The sequence below is a fragment of the Pecten maximus genome, chromosome 14, assembly GCF_902652985.1.
Source record: "Pecten maximus chromosome 14, xPecMax1.1, whole genome shotgun sequence".
Taxonomy (NCBI): Eukaryota; Metazoa; Mollusca; class Bivalvia; order Pectinida; family Pectinidae; genus Pecten; species Pecten maximus.
In genome coordinates, this window is record NC_047028.1 from 34,605,875 (window position 1) to 34,619,376 (window position 13,502).

Below are 13,502 nucleotides of genomic sequence, written 5' to 3' on the forward strand. Positions count from 1 at the left end.
CAGTCAAAACCTTAATAACCATGGTTTACTGTGACTTGTCAGTCAAAACCGCAATAACCATGGTTTAACAGAAACATGGTTTACTGTGACTTATTGGTCAAAATCTAAATAATCATTGTTTACTGTGAGCTACATCAGGATGACAAATGAATCATTTTTACAATTTAGATACTGAATATGAACATTTTCCTTTGTTAAAACCCTCAATACATGCATTTAATGTTAACATTATATTGCCAACACACGTAACTTTAATATCATTATGTACCAGCCTATATATATACAGTGTTGATCCAGTATATTTTCCTCCGTTAGTATGTTATGTGTGGCCCACTTTGATAGCATGCTTCTTTATAGACTGGAGCTCTCTTTACCTACACTGGCTCATCTTAAGTTAATAACATAGTAATTGTAAATTTATATAAGCATTCTTGACCAGCTTTTTTAATTTTTTAATTGTGAAAGTATTTTCAAGAAAGATAATTTATGACAAATTATTTTTTTTCTATTTTCATCTTCAGACAATTAAATTTGAATTCCTCTGCATATAATTATAAATTTTGAATTTGTTTTTTTAAATCTTTTTTTTTTTTAAATTATGTATACATAAAACAAACTTATTAACTTTTAGCTTTAAAACTGATATAAATTTCAATATTTGATTAAAATATTTTCAATTGAAAACCCAAAATAAGGATTTGAAAAATACTTGTAATAAATTCATCAGTAGCATGTTCTATAATATGAGCCAGAATAGACCAAAGGGAGGTCACTCTGTCATTGACCATTTCTGCTGTACCAAGATATACCTACCGGGATATTCATGATTGCAGCGGTAGTAGCAGAAACCTGCAGAAAACACCTTACCCTTTAGTTCAGCATGATTACAAGAAATTCTACATCACCACCAAACTTGTGTGAACCCTTTAGTTCAATATGACTAAAAGAAAAACCCTTTAGTTCAGTATAGCTAAAAGAATTCTACATCAGCCCCAAACCCTAACCAACCCTTTAGTTCAGTATTGCTAAAAGAATTCTACATCATCAGCCACACACACCCCTCCCCCCCCCCCCCCCCCCCCTCCAACAACAAAAATTTAACCTTAATAAAAAGTTTAAGTACAATATTTCTGTTGATAGAAATATAGGAAACATATTGTTCAAGCAACAAATCAAAGGTGCCAACACAAAAATCAGTCGGTTCGATTCTATTGAATTCCATTTAACCTGTAATAGTACTTGACTTTGTGCTACTTCTTTAAACTAAAAAATAAACAACAAAAAATCAAAGAAAACCTATTGTACTCCAACAGAAAATTATATTTGTATTGCACTATTACAATCGGCTGTAATAGTTCTTATAAAAATCACTAAGGTCGATATTGGAAAATCTTCAGTCATCAATTTCTAGAGAAAAATACTTCAAATCAAAACACCACAAACCACTCAATATCAAGAAAACAAAACAAAAAACGAGATCAAAATCTGTATGGCAGTTTCTACAAAAGCATAAAAATCTTATACATAATCTTGCCCTTCACAGAAATAAAAGAAAGAGAAACTGAGACTGAGGCAAAAAGAGTATAGAGAGTAAGAAAGGCCTTTTCAAACAAAAAAGTATCAACTTACACTTATCTGCAAAATATACAAATATATAGATGTCATAGTGTAAACATTTATTAAACAGATACTCAAGATTTTTTTTGTGATATTTTTATCAATTTTTCATAATTTCAAATAATGCTTCATACAGATAAAATCTGTGTCAAATAAAGATAATATATTAGTTGCAAAACAAACAATCTTTTTTAAAAATCAAATCACACACTTAATATTTAAATGATTTTTGGACACTATCAGATCATACATGGGTAATCTGTTTTAATGTTCTTTAAAAAAGTCACTACTTTAAACCTATTTCTTATTTTATTAATTGTTTATTATTATCTTTTTACACTTAAATTAAATTTCAACAATATATTGCACCAATTTTTAATTTTCTTCAAAAAATTATAAAATTTATATACACATGAAATCACTATTCTTTGAATAAGATTATGTTTGAAGACTCTGTACTTTTTTTTTTTATACGGTAATAAACTTTTTGCAACATCAAATACAGTGAAACAAACTCTTGGGACACAGATGAAGTTGAATCTAAATTTAAATTCCATCTGTAGACGTTAAAAAGCTTAGAGTCACAGTTATATAAATGTATAGCCAGTTGCTTGAGCATGATATCAATCTGATATTTTATTTTTACAAAATGCTTCGTTTAGCTCCCATGGGCTAGCCCTTCGGTATAGGTTGTATACATGCCAGAAATTATTGTAGATTTTAATTTATGATAATCTGTACACAAATACATTGATCTGCTATGTCTACTTTAATATTCTTTATTTCTTTATCAAAGATTCTGTTTTCCTGTTTTTCTGTCAAATGATTTATACTAGTAACTGAATACTCTGTTAACCATTGTTTTGATAAAAAAAAAATTGAAAATCAAGGTAATTTTTTTTTTTTATTAAATGGTACAAAACCTGTATTTATGATTTATACGCTTGATTTAATCAAATATTTAGAATATTTTTATCAAATCTGAAGTTTTTTCAGAGAAGTTAATGATCCGCTATGGGAGGTCCTAGAGCTACAGGTGTTCTCCCTCCATACTAATGACAACTGAAGCTCAACCAATAATAGTTTCACAAGAATCTGAAAGCTTCTGAGAGCTCAGATAAGGGCTCAACTGCTTCCCCTAAGTATATAAAAATACTGAAGTCTCAACTTAATGTAATAATTACTTGATTGAGAAGTGTCATAGATTTAGTCATCAAACTCTGAACAAACTTGTTCACACTCTGTCTGTTCACACTCCAGACTACAAACGTACAAAACCACACAGTTAAATTTGTTACCTTGTCAACTGTCTGCGTCCACTCATGGAAGGTTTTGCGGATGTACTCGTCGAGGGCGAGACAGAGCTGCTGATACTGGGTTCGAACCTCCTCTCCAGACCCAATATGGGGCAGGAAGTGGGCACGATCCAGGATCTATATATAAAATGTTTTTATAAATATGTACTTTACTAATTTTACTGTTCACGTAATAAGCTTGTGTCTAGTAATAATTAAGCCCATCGCTGTCCATCACAGCTCAGTGAAAAGCTAATAAATGATTGTCTAGCAGTGTTATATAAGCTCACCCTTATAACAATGAGTCAGAGAGAATGTAATAAATATGGTATATAAGTACATATGTCGATAAAAAAATTATAGTATTTTGATAATTATACATGTATATAGTATTTTGATAATTACATAAAGTATTTTGATAATTACATAAAGTATTTTGATAATGATATATAGTATTTTGATAATTATATATATTATTTTGATCATTACATATAGTATTTTGATAATTATATATCATTTTGATAATTATATATAGTATTTTGATAATAATATATAGTATTTTGATAATTATATATAGTATTTTGATAACTAGGACAATTACTGCAGTTTCCATCATTTACTTATATACAGACATATCAACAATTTGAGAAGTGAAAATAAAATATTGTTATATGTCCACACACTATTGAAGAAGGATAACTTTCTACTAATTTATTACATCATAGTGTGGGCATCAATCCAAAGTGATGTATATTCCTATTGCCAGATTTTCCAATTTTATGTGAATTTTTTTTTCTATTTGACCAGCACGTACCATCATGCCCCTCTCGATCCTACGTTTGAGTTGCCGGGCCCAGAGTCCCTGGCCGGAGAATTTGGGATGACTCGGTGACTTTTTGAGTGATTTCTGTGTGAGCTCCTTCTTGACGGCATTCAGCTCCTCGTTAAACATGGTATACACGTCAACCGTCTTCTTGTCAATGGTGCGCTTGATAGCCTGAAAAAGAAAAAACAATTGATAAAGTTCTCACTGCTTATGTCAGTTACAGCTGTTTATAAAATAGCAGATATGTGGAATTATTTTGCATAATAAATCTTAAATAAAGATGTTTAAATCCATGATAATCTCTAAATTCTTGAAAAATTCAATTTATTCAGCCCCGATGATCTCCAACTTCTGAATTCACCTCAAGAGGAGTTGAAGCAGCCATTTTTAATTTCCCTAAGAGCAATGAATATTGGTTTTAAAAGTAGGGTTGTCCATCCATTTTTATGTCCTTGCAAAAACATACATAACCTCAGTTAAGATGTATTTATGGGAAAAAACTTTTATTTATACTTACTCAAACATTTTATTTTGGAATTATAATTTATATCAACCAACTTTCCTGGATTATTGGTGTTTAAAGCTTAAGGTGGCAGACTGTTTGGGTTGATCTTTATAAATGAGTCCAAAAATGCTCATACCTTGAGATTGGCATTTTCAAATACTGACTATCATTGGATGATTTGTAATCCGAACAAAGGTAAAGCTCCTGATTGGTTAATTATAAGTCTGAATATTCAGGTGTTAATTTCCACCTGTTCACACCATCCAACTGAGTACTTACCTCTCTGGAAGCCAGGTGCATGAAAATGTCAAGGAGTTCCACGCCCCCTTCGACAGTGTTCACCGTATCGAACGCAGATGTGATGACATTCTGCATCATCACCTCGAGATCCTTTATACCAGCTCGGAACCTGTAACCATGACACTGGTTATGTTAGTGATGAAATAAAAGATGATTCGTTTTAAAGTATTTTAGGAGAAAATTTTTTTTATGATTATCAAACATAAATTTGTTTGTTTAAATAATGTCTGATTCTTCAAAACTCTTCACCGTTAATTTTTCATTTCTTATTGTACAAAAATTAATCTTGATATATTTTAATGAAAATAATCTTGTTTACAAACTGATACGTACTTGACATAGTCGTCATGCCAAGATGTGGCTTTGACGTCTAAAATGGTGCTTTTCACTAAGCGAAGTTGATTGAGATTTTTCTCAAATGTAGCCTCGATTTCCTTTAAACTTCTGGCTATCTCAGGTCCCTTCTGTCCAGCAAAATGTGGCATGTCCGTTTTCTCTCCTTCCTCACGACGAGCAAAGTGGATCTGAGCCTTACACACCTGGATAAAAGGTTTAAAGATGTATGCTACCTTACTATAAAAGGATTTACGCTTCATACATAATATATCACTGATAAAATTTTCAAAATGATGCATTTAGCCGCTGCCCATCAGAGAAATCTTTGATCAAACATGATTTTAAAATCTTTTGTTCAAAAGGGCCAAGTTATATGGATGGGCCAAAGCTGTGACGTTATCATAAAATGTCACTTCTCATGGGAAAACTTGTAAAATGTCACTGCTACAGAGAATACTTCAGAAATTACTTCCAGAGATTTATGTAAACTATTACATTATTATGTATACACAAGTATCATGAAATCTGTACTTACTCCAATCAAATCCTTACACCTCTGTACAAATGCTTCAATCTGTGCAAAAATACTGCTCTTATCCAACACCCATCCTACAGGAGAAAACTTGTGGTGGAGTTTGGACATCTGAAACAGGTTACGGAATAATAAATTGTCAAAGTCACTGGAGATCTATTCAGATCTGATGATGGTGAGCAAAAAACAAAAACAAAAAAACAAGAGATCCCAGAGGGATCTTGGCACCCACTATTGAATAATCTTTAAAGGTTCCATGTCAGATTGATCTTCTTTCTATTTTTCCCTTCCTCTTACTAATCTGTGTAAAGTGAGAAACATCCCTCCAGTACTTTTCAAATATATATATGATATTCGAGATTTAGCGACAATGGCTGTCTGTCGACCATGTTGTTTTCAGATTGGTCCCAAAATGCAATATGCATAACTACAGATCAAGGGGAACATGCATATACAAATTTGAGAAAGATCCCTTCAGCACTTTCTCAGAAAAAGCGATAACAAGAATTGTTTGATGATGGTGGGCTAAAAAAAAAAATATTTTATTTTAGATCCATAAATGATTGGCATACCTTGTTGTAGATGTCTTTCCAATTCTCACAACACTCGATGCACTCGTTGAGTGACTTCATGCCCGTCTGTACATGGCCATCGAAGATTTTGTCCAGATTGATCTCCATACAACATCGCCGAATAATCTCATTGCTCATCTAAAAAACATATAAACAGTTTTAGTACACACTTCACCTGATCCGGCCTCAGACATTACGGGACTGTGTATATAGGGGTTATTCCTTAAACATTACCTCTGAAGAATTTTAAAAAAAAAGTTTATTTGAGTGATTTTCCTATACTATACATGTAGTTTAATAATTAATTTTGCATTGTTTGTACTCAGAATGCTGCTTTCTGATTGGTTTAATTTATTTTCATACCTCTACGAAAAACAAAATAAAAATGGCTCAAAAAATGTGATGTCACAACCGCCATTGACATTGCATATTGATTTGTGAAAAAGAATCCCTTATAAGATCATTTAAATTGTACTTAAAACATGTCTTAATTTTGAAAATCAATTTCAAAGATTAATTACATGTATAGGCATTGTCTCACTTTTTTTCTAGTTTCATAGGGGTTTGAAAAAAAGTTTTGTTTGCAAATTTTTGTATGAATCTGCTATGCGGATTCATAAAGTTTGCAAACAAAAAAATGTTCATACGTACCTCAATAGAACTAAAAAAAATTGACATCAATACTAAAATGATGTATTACATTAATATTTTCATTGTTTCAAAAACAAGGCTCACATTAAACATTAAGAGTGGAAAAAATGAGTAAACTGGAATTTAGTAGTAAGTCCATATAGAGTACCAACCTTTTTGAGTATTCCTGTGAGCCTCTCTCTGGTTTTATAGAACTCCGAGTTGACCCAGATCATTCTAATCGTACCAAGGATCTTGGGTAGCATGGCAGGAATATCTTTAGGTTTGGCTTCAGATAACTCAAAACATGGGTCCTTTAGTAACATCAGGAACTTAAGGTTACTCTCCGCCTGTCGGGACCCCTCCTATATATACATACAAACATTTTATTTGCAAAGTGTAGAAATTTTTTTTTGAAGCGGACAATGTATGGAAATTTAGGATCTAGACCACATTATAAAAACAAGAAATTAAAATAAAATTATTCTGGTAGAATTGATTTTTTCAAAACAAAATGAAAATCATGGAAAAACTGGTAGTTAAAAACAAAATATTGAAATATTAGATGGTGTGAACCTATCTTACTATATATAAAATGAATAAACACTGTGTGTGAGTGGGGCTTCTCCCAGAGCCTACAGTCAGTGTTAATTATACATACTAATAATTTATAGTAAACATGCAGTACTTTCTACACCAAGTTTTAAATTACAGGTATAAAATATAAAAACTCCTGAAAATAAAATTTTATAACAACCTTGATTTCTGAGGAGAGTTTGAGGAATGGTGCGACATAAGATGACTTGGCCATCTGGAGAACTTCTGTGATTTTCTTCACTCCCTGCTTGTCCAACTGTGTACTAATACCCGTCAGGTCTGTACATCTGTTCTTCCAGAACTCGATCTCATCCAGGGGGCCAGAGTTCTCCGCCATCTCAAAGGCATCCTGGTTATTTAGAACTTCTTTGATTTGTCTCGCCCAGTGTATCATGGCAGCTACAATAGTCACATGGTTATTGTTAATTGTCACATGATCACTGTTAATTGTCACATGATCATTGTTTATTGTCACATGATCATTGTTCATTGCATCGTCGGAGACCCATAGTTGATTTCACTAGGTTACCCTACACTCGGGTGATAACTGTAGCGTAACGCAGTGCAATCAACCATGGGTCTCGGACGATGTGTTCATTGTCAAATGATCATTGTTTAATGTCACATGGTAACTGTATATAGTCACATGATCATTGTCACATGATCATTGTTTATTGTCACATAATAACTGTATATAGTCACATGATCATTGTTTATTGTCACATGACCATGTTTATTGTCACATGATTATTGTCACATGACAATTGGTTATATTATAACTGTATCTTGTCACATGATTATAGTTTTAATGGTGACTTTGATAAAAGATGTAGAAAACTTACTCTCTAATCTCTGGACCAGCTCTTTGTTTTTGGCAGCATCCTCAGAGGGAAGTCGGAGGCCTTCTGTGGGGACATACAGAACAGTCTTTCCCTCCAGCTTCCACCTTGTGTCTGTCAGGTTAGCAAGAAACTTGTGCAACTGAGCTGAAAAATCATTCTTTATACCTGACACAAAATTAAGGAAAAATTTGGATGAAAGTTGTGGAAAGAGCAACTGGACATTAGATTCTGTCAAAAAAACCCAGACAAAATGAAGGGACACTGCAATAAAAACATTTAAATCAGAAACATAAGTTTTGGTCCACGTCTTCAGTGTACGTAGGCTGACGACATCAGTGAATTTTTAAGTTTTAAAAAATTTGGATAAAAACTGTAGACAATGTATGTGCAAAGTTCTGTCTTCAAACATAGAAACAAAGGGGCACAATTGTCATAAAAACAATAACAACACATGAAAAATATCAGTGTGTGAAGACTACTATATTGTAGAGAAAACTGGTGTGGGTTCTCGCCAGCCTTCTCTAGAAGACTAATGAATGCTCCCGTATCCCAAAACCCATACAATGCAGCGACAAGTACTCACGTGTAGTGGCTGTATGTTTACATTGCGGGGTTCAGGATCAAAGAGACCGCTCTCTGACACCCCGCGGGATTAAATACTAGCTCACGTGCGAAATGAGTTCCAACCAAGGGAGATAACTCCCCCGATTTTCACTACAATATCATTAAATTTTGAAAAGTTCGATGAAAAAAATTGTTTGAGTTGTCTGGACAAGATTCAGACTGCAATTATATTAAAAGGGTCACAATTAACTGCCATTAAAGTAGTAAAAGTGCACAACTTCAGTGTTAGATGACACATACATCAGTGTTTCCCAAAACTGGATGAAACTGTTGATGAGTTGTCCAGAAAAGATCTAATCTACAATAAAATCTGAAAGCTCATGATGGACATAACTGCAATGAAATTGACAGATTTAAAAAAAAAAAATGACCCAGGTGCATAACTTCAGTGTGTGATAACTACACAGAGTTTCATTAAGTTCTAATGAAAACTGTAGGAGTTGTCCCGGAAAACTTAATGAAGGCAGACAGACAGATGGATGGACAACCAGATCTCAGTGCAAAAGCGGAGAGTATAAGATCACCTTACCAGCGCAGACTAGCAGGAATTATCCTTTAGCCTAGCGATAGGATATTTGCTTTGAGAGTAAAAAGCTGCTAGTTCGAACCCCAGCACAGACAGGTTATTTTTCATTACCCCTTCCTATTACAGATTTGGTGCCGTTGACCACTCCAAGTGAAAGCTACAAGAGATTGAGAGGCTTCCTTGGAACTATAGAACCTGGGTTGTGGTAGTCCTTGGGGGTGAAGACTTTGTGAAGGAGGGAGTAGTGTAAAAGTGGAGAGAATAAGGTCCCCTTACTAGCTCAGACTAGCGGAAATTTCCCTTTGGCCTGGCAAAATGATGTTTGCCTTGATAGCAAAATGTTGCTAGTTAAAACTCCAGCATGAGCAGGGTGTTTTTCATTGCTCTTTCCAATTACAAATTCGCTAAATGTGAAAAAACAAGAAAAAACACCATCGAGTCGAGTTTCCCGACAAAGCCCAGGTCTCTGGCGTGCAGTGATTTTCTTACCCTAATTATACAGGGGCCTGTACCTTTTCCATTGGGAAAATATAGCCATATCTTTTTAATTTCGGCAAAAATGTACTTTCTTCCAAGCTCAAAAATAATCATCAAGTCAATGGTTTAATATCATTTTGAATAAGCATAATATAGCTATGATCAATCAATTATAGCATTGGCTTGTGAAAACATTATGTGAAATGTTATATGATCAACATTTCTTCATATTTATTAACAAACAAGGGAAAATATGAACTAAAAATTGGGAAAATACAGCAAATTTTCTTTAGGGGAAGGGGCCTGTATTCGGCCCCAAATCCATGCCAAAAAAAATCACTGGCATGATAAGCCACAACTCTACCTCCGGAGCCAAAGAAGCATACTCCGTCAGCTGAGTGATAGATACCATATCTAACACTATGTAAAAGCAACAGCAACTCATTCCTTCAATATCTTCAATTTGTCACAAGCTAGGGAATTTAGAAACAGCCTTTTGATTAAAACAGCAATATCTGGACAGAAACAATACCATATGAAGTATGAACAATGATAAAAATCATTCTTGAATTAGTTCTTGTAAAAGGATACTGTCAGGCCATGTTGTGTTCTCAAAAAATATTGGGGCGTAAATTCCCATCATCATCCGCAGAAGACTCTCGATGTGCATACCCTTGACTGTGCCATACTGAACAAGAGTCAGGAAGTTGTCTGTAGTCAGCTCCTTGGCTTTGGCAGATTTGATAAGATATGTAAGCTGATCTACTAGAAACGTAGGGATGGTGTGCTCAATGGTGAAGCCTTTGAAAGGGTCGACGTAGGCCACCATCAGTTTGACTGATGGGTCGTCAATGAAAATATGCACAGCTTCCTCGTGTTGATCTTTCCACATATCATCCTTCAGGTTCTGTACAGTGACCCGTTCCTTTATCAATGAGTACTGAAACATAGAAATCAAAGAATTATTAAGGTCCACATAGAATATGTATAACAAGAAAGACTTGATTTAAAGTTGAGGGTTGAAGATGCTTGTAACAGTTATAGTCAACACAAAATAATTTCTATTTCACATTTATAAGTTAATAATTTACACAACTTCTTCTGGCTCAGTTGATCTGTAACTGACCACTGTCCACCTTGACCCATCAGGCCTATACCTGACTGCTGTTTACCTTAACCAGTAATACATATTAACTCTGACACAGCAGGCCTGTAACTATTTGTACTGACCACTGTCCACCTTGACTCAGTAGAACTGTCAATTGACCAATGTCCACCTTGACACAGTAGACCGGTCACTACTGACCACTGTCCGCCTCAATCCAGCAGACCTGTCACTACTGACCAATGTCCACCTTGACCCAGCAGACCTGTCACTACTAACCAATGTCCACCTTGACTCAGTAGACGGGTCACTACTGACCACTGTCCAACTTGACCCAGCAGGCCTGTAACTATACTGACCACTGTCCATCTTGACCCATCAGGCCTGTCACTACTGACCACTGTCCACCTTGACCCAACAGGCCTGTAACTACTGACAAATGTCCACCTTGACCCAGCAGGCCTGTAACTACTGACCACTGTCCACCTTGACCCAGCAGGCCTGTAACTACTGACCACTGTCCACCTCGACTCAGTAGACGGGTCCCTACTGACCACTGTCCACCTTGACTCAGTAGACGGATCCCTACTGACCACTGTCCACCTTGACTCAGTAGACCGGTCACTACTGACCACTGTCCACCTAGACCCAGCAGGCCTATAACTATACTGACCACTGTAACTTGATCACCAGCTGCTGCCTCCTCTACTTCGCTGTCCCCTACATCAGCAACAACACCGGCCACCTCCCCGTCACCCTGCTCCCCTTCTCTGGGCTGTAATGCACCCTCAGCTGTCAACAGATAACAAAGATTTCCTATAACACTGTATGTTTCAACTATCAACATGGTCAAACAAAGATATCTCAAGAATGATTTATTACTTCACTTTCAACGAGATAACCAAACCTTTTGAGAAGTTAAGAGCATCAGTTGTTTGTGATCATTTTTCCTGCATGTTTGTTTTTTAATAACCAATCAAATCAGAGTTTACTTTTTTTCTTCTATCTTATTTTGGGACCGATATATAATAAATAAGGGTCCACATTTTCAAATGAAATCTCCAGGTATATGCATAATAAATTGCAGGGTTTGAAGCATTTCACTCAACCTAAAAATGTCCTTCCCTTTCCCCATAAGGATCCTAAATTGACAAGAGTTCATCCATGGTTCCATGTATATCAACAATTTGTGTTTTACAATTTCAATTGAATCTGACAGTACATACACATAAAATTAACATTGACTTACAAGTTGCTGCATTTTCATCTTCGGTTGTAACTAGTGCGACTTCGGTAGGCAAGGGGGTGTTGCTCTTGGATCCCTTGGGGGTTCCAGACTTAGGCGTATTCACTTTGGACCCCTTCCTGGATCCAGGTTTGTTAGGGGTCGCCGTTCGTGATCCCTTTTCTGACATGTTTGACTGTTTTTCAGTTCATTGAGATAAGAAAAGTTTGGGATCTGTTTCAAAAATTAAGTTCTGAAAAATAAAAGAAAGAAAATGTTTAAATGTGCTTAATGTGCATTGATATAAGTCGATGTACTGTACAAATGCAATACTTTTGTACAGGACATCGACTAATACCTAATGCATTATAAATTTTTTAAAAAGACACTTTTTAGCTCTCTGGACGGAGACCAGGAGAGCTTACGCAGTCATTCTCAAGTTTTTGCCGGAAGCAGAATTATCAAAATTTTGTGGACAGAGGATATCAGAAACAGTGGGACTGTCAGAATGGATTTCAAGACACATGATTGGGGTCGACACGAACTAGATTTGACAAGAAATTTGAGTTGTTAAATGTTTTCATTTTCGAGTAATCGTCAATTTACGGTGTCATTTTGGACATACTCGGTGTCACAGGGACATGCCGAACATTATTCTGAGGAGTAATGAGGCAAAGTTCCTATACTAACCCACTGTAATGTGTATATAGTAATGTGCTGCAACACACGTATCCCTGTGCCGCTGCAAAAATTTGCTGCTATGCATGTTACTTTATACACATTATGTCGTCTGCTACAGTGTACAGAGTGTCTCGCGAGGTATATGTATACGTCCCTAGCAAACACTGATATGAATCATATTACTATGTATTCTTAGTATTTCCAATTGTTTATGAATGGATTTTGACAAAATCTGTCCATTTGTTATAAAATATCCATATAGTGTCTTCTCATAATGTTAACTTAATTTCTTGAAAGCAAGGACTTTCCTGCATTGTTATTATTTCCGTGTGACGCCCTTTTTTGGAATTATGTAACGAAATAAAATCAAATTAAAATAATAAATTATGAATTATGATTATACACAACGGAAAACAAGGAAAATATTATGAGATGAAACAGGAAACAATTCTCTATAAGAGTACAAAATTTCATTTAAAACGATCAATACACAAAGTCAGGAAAATTCATTGAAAAAGTTGAAAATACAAAGAATATATAGCAAAATCGGCAAGTAACTGTATACATATCCAGAGAGCTACATTGTATGTACGAGGCCCTTGGCCTCTTGTTGAATTATAATATAGGCCTAGATATATATGTACTTGTATATACCGTACCCATTTCAAATATTTCTACATTTAATTTGTTTGCCTTCTCATTAGATACAAGATTGTTTCCAAAATAAGATACATCTGAGTGCAAAAAAATGTATTAAATTGCCCAATTTCAGTACATTTTCCCATGTAGGCCTAATGAAAAAATGTTGTTGC

The 13,502-nt window shown here is 34.9% G+C and overlaps 1 protein-coding gene across 1 annotated transcript in view; it reads right to left on the bottom strand.

Annotated features, from left to right (window-relative positions):
• The window catches only part of LOC117341586 (dynein heavy chain 2, axonemal-like), an 81,767-nt gene extending 69,517 nt beyond the window's left edge, over positions 1-12,250 (bottom strand). Inside the window, 13 exon segments of the mRNA XM_033903439.1 lie at positions 1,630-1,635; positions 2,916-3,050; positions 3,727-3,909; positions 4,523-4,652; positions 4,877-5,082; positions 5,415-5,522; positions 5,984-6,121; positions 6,787-6,978; positions 7,371-7,609; positions 8,053-8,217; positions 10,271-10,619; positions 11,458-11,576; positions 12,034-12,250. Of these exon segments, the coding sequence (XP_033759330.1) occupies positions 1,630-1,635; positions 2,916-3,050; positions 3,727-3,909; positions 4,523-4,652; positions 4,877-5,082; positions 5,415-5,522; positions 5,984-6,121; positions 6,787-6,978; positions 7,371-7,609; positions 8,053-8,217; positions 10,271-10,619; positions 11,458-11,576; positions 12,034-12,199 (2,136 nt within the window). The 5' untranslated portion in view covers positions 12,200-12,250.
• Between the last annotated feature and the right edge of the window lie 1,252 nt (positions 12,251-13,502).